Genomic DNA, 19477 nt, shown 5'->3' on the forward strand with positions numbered 1-19477 from the left:
TCCTAAGAATTGCCACAACAAATTTAACTCCAGACTATGACGCACTAGCAAAAAAAGGGAGACGAATAACATTGTTCCCACTGAAAATGAAGGGGAGTTTCTCTAGAAAAAAAATGCATTTTGAAGATAATTTGTATAAATAGCAGGAATTGAAACTAGCGACCATTCTCATTTTCAAACGATGCAGGAAGCTCAAGGACATTGATGCACCACCTGTTTGCGACGAATCTTCACTTTTAAAGTTCTTAAGGCCGACTTTAAGGAAGTGTTTCCCGTTTCATCACCTCTGTCACCAGGTGTTTGTAAGTTAAAGCTCTGCTCTGATTTTCAGATATCCGTCACCGTGTTGCCGTTTTGATTTCTTTATTACTTTATTTAGATGTGTTCTTTCACTGATTCTTCAAGATGATGTATTTGGTCAGAATGTTTGCCGTTTGATGTGATTTCGCCTCATAAAATAAACATATTTCATAAATCTGACCTGCAGGCGCTGAAGTGATGGAAACTGGTATTCATAATAACTGTCGTATTTAATAAGAATCACTGATAGTAGTTTTTTGGTGACATATATGTATATTTTTTAATGCTGTTAATAAATGCATTTGTTTTCAAAAAGCTTTTTTTGAATATCAATGCTTTACTACCTACTAAAAGCCAAAACCTTTTATGCAATAACCTTTACGTCGTTTATATTACTTCACACAAACACTGCATCTATCTGCTCCCATTTCGGCCCCCCCAGTCAAAATTTCGAACCCAATTTTATTAAAATTATTATTATAATTAATTATAATTCATCAGTTTGCTCTTTTCGCCCCCGGATGTCGGTCAGAACACAGGAGGGAAGACGTAGTTCAGTTTGCCCACCCCTGTTTTAGGATGTAGCGATAGTCACCACTTATTTAGATTATTGCGTGTAAATTTGAATTTGTCCTAATTGATATACATTATATTGGTCAGGCCACTATGATATTATACATACATACATACATATATACGTACACAGGTACACACACACACATGTACGTATATATATAAAAATTAAAGAAACAGTTTTTTATCAGGGTATGGCATGAATTCAATTAGACTTTTCTGGTAAGGTTTTGGTCAGGTACGTGGCAGAGGAGGTTGTTAAACAGTTTCAACTGTATTGGTGTTGATGGAATTAACAACAGGTGCATTAGAGGGGCAACAACGACATGGTCCCCAAAACAGGACTGGTTTTGCAGGTGGAGGCCATTTCAAGTTCCTCCCTCTTGATTTTTTTTAACAGTTTTTCCACAAGTGTTGGCTTTAGCTAGAGTCATTATCACGACTGGGACCATGAGGCGATTTCTTAACCCTTCTGAAGTTGCGCAGATTGTCCAACTCCTCCAGGATGGCACATCCATGCGCGCTGTTGCAAGAAGATTTGCTATGTCTCCCAGCACAATCTCCAGAGCATGGAGGAGATTCCAGGAGATAGGCAGTCTAGGAGAGCTGGACAGGGCCGTAGACGATCCTCATTCCATCAGCAGGACCGATATCTGCTGCTTTGTGCAAGGAGGAACATGTTGAGCACTGCCCGAGCCCTACAGAATGACCTCCAGAAACAGACTTCACAAGGGTGGCCTCAGGGCACGACGTCCTGTCGTGTGCCCTGTGCTCATTGCTCAGCACCGTGGAGCTCGATTGGCATTTGCCATAGAACACCAGAATTGGCAAGTCCGCCACTGGCGCCCTGTACTTTTCACAGATGAGAGCAGGTTTACCCTGAGCACCTGTGATAGACGTGAAAGGGTCTGGAGAAGCCAACGAGAGCGCTATGCTGCCTGCAACATCATTCAGCATGACCGGTTCGGTGGTGGGTCAGTGATGGTCTGGGGAGGCATTTCCATGGAGGGACGAACAGACCTCTACAAGCTAGAGAACGGCAGTCTGACTGCCATTAGGTATTGGGATGAAATCCTTGCACCCATGGTCAGACCCTACGCTGGTGCAGTAGGTCCTGGGTTCCTCCTGATCCACAACAATGCCCGACCTATTGTGGCAAGAGTATGCAGACAGAATCTGGAGGATGAAGGAATTTACACAATTGAATGGCCCTCCCGATCACCTGATCTAAACCCGATAGAACACCTCTGGGACATAATGTTTTAGTCTATCATACGCCGCCAGATTGCTCCTCAGACTTTACAGGAGCTCACTGATGCCCTTAGACAGATCTGGGAGGACATCTCACAAGACACCATTTTGGGTTGCAGAAATTGAATTTAGGCAAAATGGACAAGCCTGCCATATCATTTTTTCACTTTGATTTTTGGGGTGTCTGTATACTGAGCCCTCTGTAGGCTGAAAACTTTTATTTCCATCAAAAGATGTGGCATCCTTTTGTTCCTGAGACATTAAACTGTCTATATCAGTATAGATAGCCCCCCAAAAAATTTCACCATTGAAATCTGATGTGTTTTCAAAGTGTTTCTTTAATTTTTTTTGAGCAGTGTACGTATATAGTGGAGCCTCGGTTTTCGACCACAATCCGTTCCAGAAGGTTGTTTGAGAAGTGAATCGTTCGAGTTCCGAATCATGTTTTCCCATTACAAATAATAGAAAAAATTTAATCTATTCCAAGCGAAAAAAAAACGCCTTTTTTAAGCATTTTTTTCATTTGCGCATTTTTGCCTGATCGTGCAAAACCGCCGAACGCGCAACCGTAGCGAGTCGCCGACCGCGCAACTGCACCGCGCTGGTCACATTATTGTGACAGAGTCGTCGCTGAAATTTAGAAAATATTTTTAAAGTCCTGATGTACTTATTACTGTAATTAGTACTGTAATTTAAGTGGACCTCTGCGCAGGGAGCTTAATTTGGTCCGATCGCACAACCGCAGCGCGCCGGGCGCTCACTGTCGCATTGCTTTAGGAGCGTCTTTGTGTTTTAGGATGGTTTTACTCCTCCCAATTGTTTCCTTTGGAGGTATGATTAGAGTTGATGCAATCCTCAGAGTAACGAGAATGTAATAACGAACGGAGTCAGATGGCATGCGGGTCCTTTCGGCTCGTCTCGCGAGGTTCAACAACCGAATTTTGTCCGACATTCAAAGCAAAAAAATCTCGAATTTTTTGTTCGAGAACCCGGACGTTCGAAAACCAAGGCTCCACTGTAAATATACAGTCAAACAATCCGTTCTAGAGGCGGTTCGAGAAGTGAATCGGTCGAATTTCGAATATATTTTTCCCATTACAAATAATGGAAAAAAATGTTATCCGTTCCAAGACTAAAAACAACGCCTTTCTTAAGCATTTATTCAACCATAGCGGTTATATATATACATTTATATATATTATATATACACATACAAACAAACAAACCGGATTCGGTTGAATTTGGGAAATTGTGTAAAATGTGTAAATGAATGTAAATGAAAACAATATACAATGATTTGAAAATCCTTTTCATCCTATATTCAATTTAATACACTACAAAGACAACATATTTAATGCTCAAATTCATAAACTTTATTTTATTTTTCAAATAATAATTAACTTAGAATTTCATGGCTATAACACGTGCTGTAGAAGTTGGGAAAGCCACTTCGTCACATCACCTTTCCTTTTAATAACACTCAATAAACGTTTTGAAAGAGAGGAGACTAATTCTCTTAGCTTCTCATGTGGAATTCTTTCCCATTCTTGCTTGATGAACCACTTCAGTTGTTCAACATTCCGGGGTCTTCCCTGTCGTGTTTTACACTTCATAATGCCCCACACATTTTCAATGGGAGACAGGTCTGGACTACAAGCGGGCCAGGGGAGAACCTGGACTTTTTTACTTCGAATCCACGCTGTTGTAACACGTGCAGAAAGTGGCTTGGCATTATCTTGCTGAAATAAGCAGCGGCGGCGTCCATGAAAAAGACGTCGCTTGGATGGCAGCATATGTTGCTCCAAAATCTGTATGTACTTTTCAGCATTTATGTTGCCTTCACAGAAATGTTACCCATGCCATGGGAACTAATGCACACCCATACCATCACTGATGCTGGCTTTTGAACTTTGCGTTGATAACAATCCGGATGGTCCGCTTCTTCCTTGGTCCGGAGGACACGACGTCCAGTGTTTCCAAAAACAATTTGGAAAGTGGACTCATCAAACCACAAAACACTTTTCCATTGTGCATCAGTCCATTTTACATGAGCTCGGGCCGAGAGAACCCCACGGCGTTTCTGAATATTGTTCAGAAACGGCTTTTGCTTTGCATGGTAGAGTTTTAACCCGCACTTACTGATGTAGTGACGAACTGTATTGCTGACAGTGGTTTTCTGAAGTTTTCCTGAGCCCATTTGGTGATATCGTTTACACACGTCGTTTTTTTAAGGCAATGCCATCTGAGGGATCGAAGGTCACGGTCATTCAGTCTTTGTTTCCGGCCGTGGCGCTTACGTGCAGTGATTTCAACAGATTCGCTGAACCTTTTGATGATATTATGGACCGTAGATGTTGAAATCCCTAAATTCCTTGCAATTTTGCTTTGAGAAACGTTCTTAAACTGTTCAACTATTTTCTCACGCAGTTGTGGACAAAGTGGTGAACCTCACCACATCCTTGCTTGTGAATGACTGAACATGTTTGGGGAGGCTCCTTTTATACCCAATCATGGTACCCACCTGTTCTCAATAAGCCTGATCACATGTGGGATGTTCCAAATACGTGTTTGATGAGCTTTTCTCAGCTTTTTTTAAATGTTCAGATATTAAGATGTGATAGACAGTTTTTGCATGATTTGAATGAGGCAAAATAACGTGCTTTTTCTCTCGAATATTTTTATAATCATTTGTTTCAGATGTAATTATTTTCTGTCTAGAAATTAAATTTGGTGTTCAAAAAGTCTTTTTTCAAACTTCAGTCTTGAAAAAGAGGGGGTTGTCTTATATTCCGGGTCGTCTTATATTCAGGCCAGTCAGTGTCTCCCCTGTGCCGTTCCCAAGCCCGGGTAAATGCAGAGAGTTGCGTCACGAAGGACATCCGGTGTAAAAACTGTGCCAAACATTTCTCATGCAAATCATCTGGACAAAAAAACGGGTGTTTCGCTGCGGCGACCGCCTTCGGGTAAAAGCCGAAAGAAGCCACCACCATTGTATATTAACCTGCACCATCACCGCTCAAAAACAACATTTAAGGGAGAATGGCTCTTTTCACAGGTAGTTAAGTGTGCACTGACGTCCACCAATACTGGCGTCTCCCAGGGGTGCGTCCTCTCCCCACTGCTCTTCTCTCTCTACACCAGGGGTGTCAAACTAATTTGTTTTGCGGGCCGTATTGTAGTCATAGCTTCTTTCGGAGGGCCATTACGACTGTCAACCCAAAAAAAAATTATGAGCACCTCATATTATATACAGTAAAAGCTACAAAACAAACTGACAAATAACTCGTTTTCAAATCAGACGAGTAAAAACTGGTCAAATATTTAAAATCAAAGCTTCTATTAAAAGTGAAGACAATTTGTAATTCTAGTAATGACACACGAATTTGATGCACAATTTGTCTTCGCGGGCCACATAAAATGATGTGTCGGGCCGTATCTGGCCCCCGGGCCTTGCGTTTGACACATGTGCTCTACACTTAGATTGCTCCTCAGGCGACTCTTCTGTGAAGCTCCTGAAGTATGCGGACGACACCACTCTCATCGGACTGATCCGGGACGGTGGCGAGACTGCGTACAGACAGGAGGTGGAGCGGCCGGTCCACTGGTGCAGCCAAAACCACCTGGAGCTGAACCCGCTCAAGACTGTAGAGATGAAAGTGGACTTCAGGAGAGACCCTTCACCACTTCCACCCCTCACTATCCACAGTAATACTATTCTCTCCACAGACACCTTCAAGTTCCTGGGATCCACAATCTCTCGGGACCTGAAATGGACCAGCCACATACTCTGTCTGGAAGAAGGCCCAGTACTTTCTACTTTCTGAGACAGCTCAGTCTATCCTCTGCACCTCCATCACTGTCTGGCTTGGATCGGCCACCAAACAAGACAAGCACAGACTGCAACGGACAATCAGGACTGCAGAAATGATAATCGGGACCAACCTCCCATCTATCCAGGACTTGTACCTGTCCAGGACCAGGAAACGTGCAACAGACCCTTCTCACCCAGGTTGCAGTCTGTTCGAACTAATCCCCGCCGGACGGCGTTACAGACCACTGTACGCCAAAAACAACAGACACAGACACAGCTTCTTCCCCCAGGCTGTCGCTCTGATGAACTCACAACACTCAGAGTCTCAGATTCATTACTGTGCAATAACATCCTGCTCTCGATGCTTTAGCTTTAGATTGTCCATATTATGTGTACTATGTGTCCTCTCTGCAACCATTGCAGCCTGGTCATCCTGGAAGAGGGATGCTCCCATCAGTGGTCTCTTCTCAAGGTTTCTCATTTCCCCTAGTAGGAGTTTTGAGTTTTTCCTTGCCCTCCTGGGAGTTTAAGATCAGGGGATGTTTGAGAATATTTGTCAATTTTTGGCACGTTGTCCTGAATGTTGTAAGCTACCTAAATGTTGTACAGAGGCCGAGATGTACCGGAGTCAATTTCATTGTTTGGCATGCTCAAACTTGGCAAATTTGATTTGATCTCTGTGCCACTTGCGCCAGATATTCTCTCTACATTGTTTCCCCCCTCAGAATAATGCATATAATTACAGATAAAACGTTTTTTTCTTTTGACTGAGGCTTTTTTTTAACTCACATTTTGGTAGCACTCCTATTGTATAACCTTTGGCCACTTTTAGCGTCAAAGAAATCTCGATCCAGTTATACCCACCTCTGCCACTGACACCAAGCCTGATAACTTGATTACGGACATCAGCTTCTCAGCAGTCCTCACACTCTCTGCTTCAACTCCTAAAACAACAAGACAACATCTGAATGCAATGTGGATGTGAAATTGATCGTACAGATAAAAAGTGAATCCATGTTATAATCCATGTTGTCGTTTGATTTCTTTTTCAAATTTGTTGTCAACTAGAGATGGGCAACTAGACAGGTTGCTACCAGTCATTTTTCTAGTTTTCTAGTTTACACTAATACACCAATATTGATGGCACCCTCCTGTGGCCGTTCAACTATCAAAAAGTAAATGGCATGCATGGCTGACAGATCATCATTCGGATCATGTGATTCAGGGCACAAAAATGCCAGAAGGTAAAAACACATCTCAGTTCACTGCTTGGATATTGTGGTAAGTTGACAATAAAGAGGTTGTTGTTAATAACGTAACATAAAACCAATGCCTATAATGTTCCAATACTAATGTCAAATCAATTGCAAACTAGCTTCTAGCATATAGCGATAGTCACCATTCATTTATATAATTGTGTGTATATTTGAATTTGTGGTGTGAGTGTGAGTGAGATTGGTTGTCTGTCTCTGTGTGCCCTGCGATTGGCTGGCAACCAGTTCAGGGTGTCCCCTGCCTACTGCCCGATGACGGCTGGGATAGGCTCCAGCACGCCCGTGACCCCTGTGGGGACTAAGCGGTTCAGAAAATGGATGGATGGATGGATTTGAATTTGTGCTAATTGAGATATATTATACCGTTTAACCTTTACCAATCTTTTTTGTGGGCTTGAGACTGTCTGATTGAGTGCTCGCTGAGCCTGCAGATCTGATTGCATCTTAAAATGTTGGGCATTATTCAAATCTCCAGGAACTCAGGCTTGTGGTAGGCGAAGTACCCCCTAACTGGGTGCCAGACAATCGCAGGGCACACGTAGATAAACATTTTTTTTCATAGGTCGTATGTGCCCCTACCAGCTCAGTGACCTAGTGGTAGAGTGTCCGCCCTGAGACTGGAAGGTTGTGGGTTCAAACCCCGGCCGGGTCATACCATAGACTATAAAAATGGGACCCATTGCCTCCCTGCTTGGCACTCAGCATTAAGGGTTGGAATTGGGGGGTTAGATCACCAAATGATTCCCGAGCGCGGCACCGCTCCTCTCTCCCCCAGGGGATGGATCAAAATCACACGGGGATGGGTTAAATGCAGAGGACAAATTTCACCACACCCAGATGTGTGTGTGTGACGATCATTGGGACTTTAACTTTAACTTTACTAGTCTAAACATGGCATTCTGATCAATACTGCGTTTGTGGAATACAAGTTAAAGCAGCAAAATCCACAAATTTTTATCCATCTCAGTGGAGGTCATTTTGTTACTTCCTATTGATTGAAAATAATATCACAGTTACTCAGGTCACAAACCAATCACGGCTTATCAGTTTTCTGAAGCTGTAACTGGTTGTGACCTGAGTGCTGAGCAACATCAAAGTCAAAGTCAAAGTCTGCTTTATTGTTAGTTTCTTCACATGCCAAGACACACAAAGAGATCAAAATTACGTTCCCACTATCCCACGGTGACAGGACATAGTTCACAATGTACATACAAGTAAACAACACAAGAAAATAAAACAAGAAGGCACAAACAATGAATAAATAAGAGTGATGAATACGTAATAAATAAAAAAATAACACAATAAATAAGTACAGGACGCTACGCAGAAGGGGGAAGAGAGTTCAGGATCCTAACAGCCTGGAGAATGAAGCTGTTGGTGAGTCTGGCGGTGCAGGAGCGCAGGCTCCTGTACCTCTTCCCAGAGGGCAGAAGATCAAACAAAGAGTGAGTGGGGTGACTCACATCACTCACAATCGTGGTCGCCTTGCGGGCGAGATGGGAGGTGTAAATGCCCTTCAGGGAGGGGAGTGAAGCACCAATAATCTTATCAGCCGTGTTCACCATGCGCTGCAGGGCCTTCATGTTGTAATCAGTGCAGCTACCACCCCAGACAGCAGAAAGATGCAACTGGAGAGGACGCTCTCAATGGTGCCACGGTAGAATGTGGTCATGACGGCCGGAGGAGCACTTGCTCGCCTGAACTTCCGCAGGAAATACAGGCGGCGCTGAGCTTTCTTCGCCAGTGACGCGGTGTTGGCGGACCAGGAGAGGTCCTCACTGATGTGCACCCCCAGGAATCTGGTGCTGCTCTCCCTCTCCACCACAGCACCGTCGATGGTCAGCGGCAGGTGTTGGGTGTGACCCTTCCGGAAGTCAACAACAATTTCCTTGGTCTTGTTGACGTTCAGCAGGAAGTTGTTGTCCCTGCACCACGCGGTCAGAAGGTCAACCTCCAACCTGTACTGAGTCTCGTCGCCCTTGCTGATGAGACCCACCAGAGTCGTGTCGTCAGCAAACTTCACTATGCGGTTGTCGCTGTAGGACGCAGTGCAGCCATGCATCAGCAGGGTGAAGAGCAGCGGACTAAGCACACAGCCTTGGGGGGCCCCCGTGCTCAGCGTGATGCTGGCGGAGATTTTGTCGCCAACACGTACCACCTAAGGCCTCTGACAGAGGAAGTCCAGTAGCCAGTTGCAGAGGTAGGTACTGAGGCCCAGCTTGTCGAGTTTGCAGATGAGTCGTTGTGGCACAATGGTGTTGAAGGCAGAACTGAACTCCTCAAACAGCAATCTCACATACGAGTCCCTTCTCTCTAGGTGGGAGAGGGCCGAGTGGAGGGCAGAGCAGATGGCTCGGTACGCAAACTGGAAGGGGTCTATGGTGGGGGGGAAAATGGATCTGATGTGCTCTGATGTCCGTGAAGACACCCGCCAGCTCCCCAGCGCAGTCCTTCAACGCTCGACCTGGGATGTGTTCAGGGCCCGCCGCCTTACGGGTGTTGATAGCGCCAAGCGCCCTCCTCACGCTGTCGGCAGAGAGGCACAGGAGCTGCTCGTGTGGAGGGGGAGTGGTCTTCAGCGGGCAAGTGCTGTTCTGAGTGTCGAAGCGAGCAAAGAAGCGGTTAAGATCGTTGAGCAGACGGACGTCGCCCTCACAGCTCTGCGGCGCGGGCTTGTAGTCCGTGATGGTCTGAATGCCCTGCCAAAGGCTCCGTGCGTTCCTGCTGTCCTTGAAGTGGGCGGGAATCTTGCAAGAGAACGCCCCTTTCGCGTCCTTGATGCCCCGGGACAGGGCGGCCCTCGCTGCCCTCAAGTCAGCCTCATCCCCCTCAGCAGCCTGAGGACAACCCCCGTCAGCCATGGCTTCCAGTTAGCCCGAGTGACGATGGATTTCGAGTGAGTCACATCATCAATGCACTTTGTGATGTAAGAGGAAACAGAGTCAGTATACTCCTCTATGTCTGTCCGATCGATGCAAGTGGCCGCCCGCTTCAACATGTCCCAGTCAGTAGTGCCAAAGCAGTCTCGAAGCGCATCAGAGGCCACACCCGTACCCGCTTGCGAACCGGCCTGGATGCCTTCATCCTTTGTCTGTATGCGGGCAAAAGCATAACAGTGAGATGGTCAGAAAGTCCAAGATGGGGGAGGGGGGGGCGGCCTTGAAAGCTCCTTTATGTGAAGAGTAGACCAGGTCCGGGAAGCTGTCACCACATGTTGGAAAATTAACATGCTGGTGAAGCCTCGGAAAAACAGACTTCAGGTTAGCATGATTAAAGTCCCCAGCGAAGATGGTGAAACCGTCAGGGTGCGCCGTCTGTTGTTCACTGACAGCCTGGTACAGTTCACTAAGCGCCGCGATCCTGTCGCCTTTGATGTTGGAAGGCGGGATGTATACCGCGACTCGCAGAATCGCGGTAAATTCCCTCGGCAGGTAAAAAGGACGGCACTTAATGATCACAAACTCCGCCAGTGGCGAGCAGTGCCTGCATAGCACTACGGAGTCCCGGCACCATTCATCACGGAAGTAGACGCATATTCCACCTCCTCGCGACTTTCCCCCTCTCACATTGTCAAATAAAGTTTTCATTACGCATAAAAAAAACCCGGAGGTGGGTGTCCCTAAGTTAAGTGGATATACATAGTATATTAGCCACATAGTAAGAGGTTAATTATTGTATTATGAAATCTCCAATTTTATTCTACTCTTCGCTAAAATTCAGAGAGGGATCCTGGTTAAGGCAAGGCATTTCAATTCTGACATATGCATACCACCATTTTAAATTGGGTTTGTCATCTGTTGGACTATGGACTATTTTCAGACTGATGATGGACAGAGTGACAGAAGCCCTGTTGAATGACAAGAAAGGACTGGGACCAAAGGAGGATTAAGATGGATGGGTGGGGATGGAAGGGTGTCCAGGAAACTGACGAAGGACCGATCAGCAAAATTTGGTAAAGTTCCCACCTCTGTGAAAAGTTAGCCTTAGCCAGTTTCTTGCAATCAATGCACAGATGTGTGACCCAACCAAAAGCAAAATTCACTCAAAAAAAAAAAAATCTAAAGAATTTTTATGGTGTGTGATTTTATGCTTTATTTCTAATATTGTAACTACTACTGCAATCTGCTAATCAATAAACAAACAAACCCCAATGTACAGTATATATTAATACTGACCATGAGAAATGTAGTATCTGACCTGTAATAGGTTCATCTAGAACTACTTTGCCACTGGGTTTGAGTACTCTGGCCATCTCTGCCAGAGTCTCTGAACTGTGGATAGAAATGCTGTCCGGCAGAAGGCAAGAGAGCACCCAGTCGAATGAGGATTCAGCATAGGAGGCTAAGGAGAGAAAGGTAAATGGTCAACTTGTTTGTGACATGACAGACAGAAGAAGAGTAATAGGTCATACTCACAAAGCATAAGCATTTCCATGTTTTCCACTGAAACTCGGCCATTGGGACCAACGATGGTACTAAGAGCCTCTGCAAACTGTTTTAAGGTGATAGGTGATAATGGTTGAGCCCATACCAACAGGACCATATCTCCCATTTTGACACCGAGGTCCGCCATAATCACCTGGAAGAAAGATTCCTTTAAAGGGATACAAAAGCGACGATGGTCCATTTTTCATTAACTTGCCCAGTTTATGTATTTTTTGATCAGGAAAATGGAAAAAGTTAGCATGTCCTATCTTAGGGTTCATACCATACATTTAAATCAGTGCAAACTTCCATCATTTCCAAAGAATTTTGTTTGTCAGAGCACTTCATTGATGTAATGTATTGTCTAAATTCACTATGAAAGGCATTACAGCATGGGTTTACTGCAAGGAATTTACAGCAATGAATGTGATATTTTGACATACTAGATTGGTACATCTTCTTGCGAACTTAATTGGTTCCGCAATCAGGTTTGTAAGTAGAAAGGTTTGTAGGTAGAAGCACTGCTTCCCATTAAATTAAATGTAAAAGCAAATAATGTGTGCCGGACTATCGCAAAGGTCACACATTTTTCCCTATTACTCTGTGTTAAACACACAGAAAGCCAAAATAACAGCTTTATTTTTGCTTTGTCAAACAAAAAATAAATCTCTTGACCTCCTTGACCGAACATTGCTTGGGGAGGGGGTAACCTGTTATTTTTCTCACACTCGCTAAAAATACCCCGAGAGCGTCGGTTTCGAAGTCGAAAGTACCATATTTTTCGGACTATAATTTTTTTTTCATAGTTTGGGTGGGGGGGCGACTTATACTGAGGAGCGACTTGTATGTGAATTTTTTCACAAATTTTCAAAATTTAAAAAAAATAAGTGAAATCATGATAAACGAACCACGATATAGCAAGGGATTACTGTAATTTGAATTTCAAGTGACGTCAGCGGTTGTTTACATAAAGGACAAAGATTCGATCACGGGATGACGAAGATGACGAAGGGCCCCACGTACTATCGGCATCATTAGCGGCTTTGTTTGTAAGTGACACGGCGGACGAAGAGTTTGAAGGATTTAATGATTTGGAGTGACACAGAAGGTTTGAAAAACTATTAGGGCTTTTACGCACGCCCGGTCCTACTCTACGGAGCACTCTTTCACCTCCGTGGATGGAAGTCGGGGGCCAGCGCTCGGCCGGGTGGCTGTCCGGGGACGGTGGATGGGGCTCGGACATGGCTTTTACGCACGCCCGGTCCTACTCTACGGAGCTCTATTTCACCTCTGTGGATGGAAGTCGAGGGCCGGTGCTCAGCCGGGTGGCTGTCCGGGGATGGTGGATGGGGCTCGGACATGGCTTTTACGCACACCCGGTCCTATTCTATGGAGCTCTCTTCCACCTTCGTGGCTGGAAGTGCCACCTCCGGGGATGGAATTCCACGCCGCCACACGCCTGGAAGTCGACGCCAGTGCTTGGGGCCGTGTGGCGGTGAACTGTTTATGTTAGTTATTTGATATATTTTATTTTGTGTAGCTACTTGTATATGTTTTTATCGTTACAGTTCAGTAGTTGTTGGCTTGTTGAACTGTTGTTTTGTTAAATAACGACCGGTTAACAAACCCACGTCTTTCCTTGTACTTTGTTAACGCTACAATATAGTTATATACTAGATCTGTGGAATACCGACGAGGCTGACGTCAGGGTGCACGCGCGGCATTGTTGACAAAGGACGAGGAATTTGATCGATGGATTTAATGATTTGGAGTGACACAGATGGTTTGATAATATTATTGCTTATATAATAGTTATTTGATATAATTTATAAATCGTTATATGGGCCTGTGGAATATTTTGAAGCGCATGCGCCGTCAGCGGCGCGCACCCATTGTTGACAAAGGACGATCGATGGATTTAATAAATTGGAGCGACACAGATGGTTTTATAAACATGTTATTTATGTAATAGTTATTTGAATAACTCTGAATGTTACGTCAGGCCCGTTCTCAGCTCTTAATTTGTGTTTATGTCACGTTAGTATACCTATCGTTTAGCCTGTTGTTCCTCGTTCATGTCTGTTCTTGGTGTTGGATTTTGTCGAATAAATTTCCCCAAAAATCGACTTATACTCCGGAGCAACTTATGTTTTTTTTTCACGTTATTGTGCATTTTATGGCTAATGCGACCTATATTCCGGAGCGACTTTTAGTCCGAAAAATCCGGTAGATGGAAAAAATAAGAGGCGGCTCCGGTTCGTATCTCGAAGTGTTCATAAGTATAGCCGTTCGTAATTCAAGGTACAATTGTACATTTACTACATGCACTCCATATTCAAGTTAAAGGGGTACTTTACAATTTTTGCAATTTTCAGCAGTAAAGACTTAATATTTTATGTCTAATCCGGTAGATGGAAAAAATAAGAGGAGGCTCCGGTTCGTATCTCGAAGTGTTCATAAGTATAGCTGTTCGTAATTCAAGGTACAATTGTACATTTACTACATGCACACCATATTCAAGTTAAAGGGGTACTTTACAATTTTTGCAATTTTCAGCAGTAAAGACTTAATATTTTATGTCTATAATGAATTATAAAACGTCATTATTTTCCATGTTCATTCAACTCCTTAGAAAAACATTTTCCAACATGTTGCCTGAGAATGAAGTGCTCAAGGCTCAGATAACAACCAATCGCCGCTCAGCCTGCGAACGTTAGGTTTCTAAAAATCTGAAGAAGACCTTAAAAGTATTACTTGTGTGCGTTTACATGGCTTTTAAAAACCCGAATACTGCTAGTGTTTGGGTTTCAAAAGAGTTATTGACAGCATGTAAATGTAATCACGGTAGTGTCTCAGTCTGAACACTGGGGAGCACAATGGAATGACTTAGAAAGAAGTCTGAAATCTGATGACATGTTGAAAATGTACTTAAGCATTGTATGCTGAAAATATACTGAATGAAACAAAATATAAGTCTGATTATTGAAAACACTCAGGGAAAATGAATAAGTTTTGGGTAGATCAGGAGAGGGCAAACTTTTTGACTGGCGGGCCGAATTGGGTTCTAAATTTTGACCGGGGGGCCGAACCAGGAGCAGATGGATGTAGTGTTTGTGTGAAGTAATAGAAATGACATATAAAGGTCATTGCATAAAAGGTTTGTACTTTTAGTCGGTCGTAAAGCGTGGATATTCAAAAAAAGGTTTTTGAAAACAAGTGCATTTATTAACAGCATTAAAAAAATATTTCACCAAAAAACTACTATCAGTGATTGTCATTAAATACGACACTGTTATTATGAATAATAGTTTCCATCACTTCAGTGCCTGCAGGTCAGATTTACGAAATACGTTTATCTAATCAGGCGAAATCACATCAAACGGCAAACATTCTGACCAAATACATCATCTGGAAGAATCAGTGAAAGAATACATCTAAATAAAGTAATAAAGAAATCAATAGTATTGTTGGTTTCCCTTTTTTGCAAGTGCATCATGGTCTGGAGTAATATTTGTTGTGGTAATTCTCAGGATAGACCCGAGGTGTCGGTCCGTTAACCTAGATCTGTGACGGTCTTTGTTGACGTTCATGTGGCTGAACGTCTGCTAACACACGTAGGTTGAGCCAAATTGTCCACTCTGTTTTTTTAAACACTCAGCACTCAGTGTCCACCTTTCTTTTCCTCGGTCCACTCATTTTAATGGAAGGATTCTAGGGGAAGGTTTGTGGGTGGAATTAGCGTAAAACTGTATCTGAAAGCTCAGCGCGCGAATTACGAGAATGCTGACGTCACAGCCCACACTCGAAATTCGGCACTGATGGAAATAGAGCGCGGAGTGCGCCGGGTCCGTACCACCGTATTTTACGGACTATAAGGCGCACCTAAAAACCCAAAATTTTCTCAAAAGCCGACAGTGCGCCTTATATACGGATCAATTGATGAATTTGTTGATCCATACTGGTTGTACACAGTGCTCTGCCAAAATGTTTCAGTACGTTTTAGTACGACTAGTAAATTACAAGGTCGCATCGCTTCCCAGCATTACGGCAACCGTGGTCAGGGGGCGTCACTGAATAGCTGTTGTACCTGTGAGGCTATTTCATTTCAAAATAGGCTGCTCCGTTAATTTTTCAAGTAAATTTACGGATAGATATGGAAGGGAAACATAGGTAAGCAGTACCAATGTGTTAGATCGAACTTTAGTCAGTTCCGATCATTTTATAGGAGATCGTTTGAGAAACGCGATTGTTTACACTTTGCTGAGGCTCATGGGAGTCTGCGAGCTGAGGCTCATGGGAGTTTGCGGGTGGCTAATGCTATAATGATAGCTGCTATACGCACAAGGCTATTTCATGTCAAAATAGGCTGCTCTGTTAATGTTTCAAGTAAATTTACGGATTGATTTGGAAGGGAAACATAGGTAAGCAGGACCAATGCGTTAGATCAAACTTTAGTCAGTTCTGATCATTTTATAGGAGATAGTTTGAGAAACGCGATTGTTTACAGAGGGCTCATTGGTTATTCGCTAGTGGATGCATACCAAAACCCTAGTAAACCTCAGTTTGTTGCAGTATAGCTTCTATTTTATGCGTCTTTTACACCAGTCCGCCCTATATATGAAATAATTTCTAAAATAAAAAATTCAATGAGGCTGCGCTTTATAATCCAGTGTGCCTTTTGGTGTAAAAAATACAGTACTTAGTACGTACACGCACTTGTGAGTGTGCACCGAGCTTTCTGACACGGCTTCCGGGAGTAAATGCGGGGGCGGGTGCTTCCCATCTATTGGGGAAACATAGTAATTGCAGGGAAGATGACCCGAACATTTTTTTTAATAATACAATAATTTATTCAAGTTTGGCGGGCCGGATTAAACGGCCCAGTGGGCCGCATGTGGCCCGCGGGCCGTAGTTTGCCCATACCTGTACTATCGTCTAATAGCGACATTGAATTGACAGTAACTAATGAATGTTTGTGTTCGGAATCACCCCCTAATGAAAATTATGAAGTTGTCATAGGATAATGCTAACACTTGTAGAGATTATTAAAATAATTTCCGATGGACATACATTGCGGCTCGGTGGGGCACTGGTTAGCACGACCGCCTAGGAGAGGGTGCGGGTTCGATTCCACCTCCAGCCCTCCCTTTGTGGAGTTTGCATGTTCTCCCCGGGCCCGCGTGGGTTTTCTCCGGGCACTTCGGTTTCCTCCCACATCCCAAAAACATGCTTGGTAGGCCAATTGAGCACTCCAAATTGTCCTTAGGTGTGAGTGCGAGTGCGAATGGTTGTTCGTCTCTGTGTGCCCTGTGATTGGCTGGCGACCAGTCCAGGGTGTCCCCCGCCTACTGCGGAATGTAAACAAACATTTGGAGCAATATTAGATTGTCCTAAATGTTAGATCAGGTATGGGCAAACTACGGCCCGCGGGCCACATCCGGCCCGCGGGACCGTTTAATCCGGCCCGCCAACCCTAAATAAATTGTATTATTAAACTTTTTTTTTCGGTCATTTTGCCTGCAATGACTGCGTTTCCCCAGTAGATGGGGAACCACTCGCCTGCGCATTTACTACCGGAAGCCGTGTCAGAAAGCTCGGTGCACACTCACAAGTGCGTGTACGTACTCAGTAATACGGAAATGGCGCACTCGCGCTCTATTTGTAGCAGTGCCAAATTTAGTGACGACAGCATTCTTGTAATTTGCGCGCCGAGTTTTCGGATACAGTTTTACGCTAAAGCCACCCACAAACCTTCCCCTGGAATCCTTCCATTAAAATGAGTCGCCCAAGGAAAAGCAAGGTGGACACTGAGTGCCGAGTGTTTAAAAAGAGTGGCCAATTTGGCTCGACGTACGCGACGTGACGTTCAGCCACATGAACATCAACATCAAATGAACACTGAAAATGAAGGGGAGGCTTTCAAGTTTGTTGTAAAAAAATGCATTTTGAATATGATCTGTACAAATAGCAGGGATTGAAACTAGCGACCATTCTCATTTTCAAACAATGCAGGATGCTCAAGGACATTGATGCACCACCTGTTTGTGACTAATCTTAACCTTTAAAGTTCTTAAGGCTTACTTTAAGGAAGTGTTTTCCGTTTCCTCACTTCTGTTACCAGGTGTTTGTGAGTTAAAACTCTGCTCTGATTTTCAGATACCCCTCACCGTGTTGCCGTTTTGATTACTTTATTTGGATGTATGCTTTCACCGATTCTTCAAGATGATATATTTGGTCAGAATGTTTGCCGTTTGATGTGATCTCATAAGATAAACATACATCTTTCATTAATCTGACCTGCAGGCACTGAAGTGATGGAGACTGTTATTCATAATAACAGTGTCATATTTTATGAGAATCACTGATAGCAGTTTTTTAGGGATGTTTTTTTTTTTTTTAATGCTGTTAATAAATGCATTTGTTTTCAAAAAACTTTTTTTTGAATATCCATGCTTTACTACCTACTAAAGGCCAAAACCTTTTATGCAATGACCTTTACAGGTCGTTTATATTACTTCACACAAACACTACATCCATCTGCTCCTGGTTCGGCCCCCCGGTCAAAATTTAGAACCCAATTCGGCCCGCAAGTCAAAAAGTTTGCCCACCCCTGCGATAGTATCTTTCAATCAGTAACAAACGTAAATGACGAAAAACGCAACATAGCCTCCGAACCATTACCAGGTTAACTAACCACAGTGCTGCCTTGCCATCAGTTACCCAGTCAACGCTTCTATTTTTGTACTGCGTCATGTCAACTAAATAACGTGACATAATAGTTATCTTTGGCAAACCGCATGACACGCAAAGCGACCAGCGGAAGCCCAAGTCAAATTACACGACAAACGTGATGACAAATTCACAACTATACTTAAGTTATTTAATAACTGGCGATTACAGTAATTTGACAAGTTTACACGCAGCAACTTACCTTGGTTTGTTATCAACATTCACTTAAAACTCGGAGTCGAGTGTCAAGACGCGTTATGCGCCCCTTGTGCATTCTAAGGTGCGCATGCGCAGATGTTCGGCCATCTTTGATCGTTAATTACGGCAACTACACTCGGTCAAAACACGCCGCAGTTGGCGACGAATCTACTGCAAGACAACGCAGACTTTATATCAATTTGAATAACAAGGCCTTGGAAGGGCGTCACCCCGTGGCAGGCTTGAATAATACTGTAATACCTTACATGAGACGCGTTCGATAAGGATTTTATACATAGGCTAGTAGTAGTAGTAAGAGTAGGCGACACACCTAAGTAAAGAGCCTTATCGCTTGCATTTGTTACAACAGGACAAGTACTATGAGACCAGATCCTCTAGAACAGGGGTTATGAACTCATTTTTGTTGCGGGCCACTACGTAGTTATGGTTTCCCTCGTGGAGCTATTAATACCTTAAATAAAAATGTATGGCCTTTCATATTATCACACACAGAATCCAGTTACAAAAGATTTTTCTAATTTATTTTGAAAGTGGGATTGTGACAAAAAATGTTGCAGTATTTCACTGTTATTAAAAGACTTTGTAAAATATGTTGCTGTTTGTTTTTTGTACAGTCAAACCTCGGTTTTCGACCACAATCCGTTCCAGAAGGCGGTTCGTGAAGTGAATTGTTCAAATTCCGAATCTATTTTTTTCCAGTACAAATAATGAAAAAAAACGTAATCTGTTCCAAGACTTAAAAAACGCCTTTTTTAAGCAATTTTTCCTTTGCAAATTTTTTTGTCCGATCCCGCAACTGCAGCCCACCGCCGAACACGCAACGGTAGCGCGCCACCGACCGCGCTATTGCACCGCGCTGGTGGTATTATTGTGACAGAGCCGTCGCTGAAATTTAG

General features: G+C 43.6%; 1 protein-coding gene across 5 annotated transcripts in view; it reads right to left on the reverse strand.

Annotated features, from left to right (window-relative positions):
- The window catches only part of ciapin1 (cytokine induced apoptosis inhibitor 1), an 86181-nt gene extending 67456 nt beyond the window's left edge, over positions 1–18725 (reverse strand). For 4 of the 5 annotated variants that reach the window (XM_049723106.1, XM_049723104.1, XM_049723105.1 and 1 more), the window contains exons 1-4: positions 18565–18725; positions 11625–11787; positions 11407–11550; positions 6800–6879 (exon numbers count right to left, since the gene is read on the reverse strand). In XM_049723106.1, coding sequence (XP_049579063.1) covers positions 6800–6879; positions 11407–11550; positions 11625–11781 — 381 coding nt within the window. In that variant the 5' untranslated portion in view covers positions 11782–11787; positions 18565–18725. Of the gene's footprint in view, positions 1–6799; positions 6880–11406; positions 11551–11624; positions 11803–18564 lie in introns of all 5 variants that reach the window. The other variant, XM_068650950.1, reaches the window with a different exon arrangement.
- Positions 18726–19477: the final 752 nt, after the last annotated feature.

Source organism: Syngnathus scovelli, chromosome 6, assembly GCF_024217435.2.
Source record: "Syngnathus scovelli strain Florida chromosome 6, RoL_Ssco_1.2, whole genome shotgun sequence".
NCBI lineage: Eukaryota > Metazoa > Chordata > Actinopteri > Syngnathiformes > Syngnathidae > Syngnathus > Syngnathus scovelli.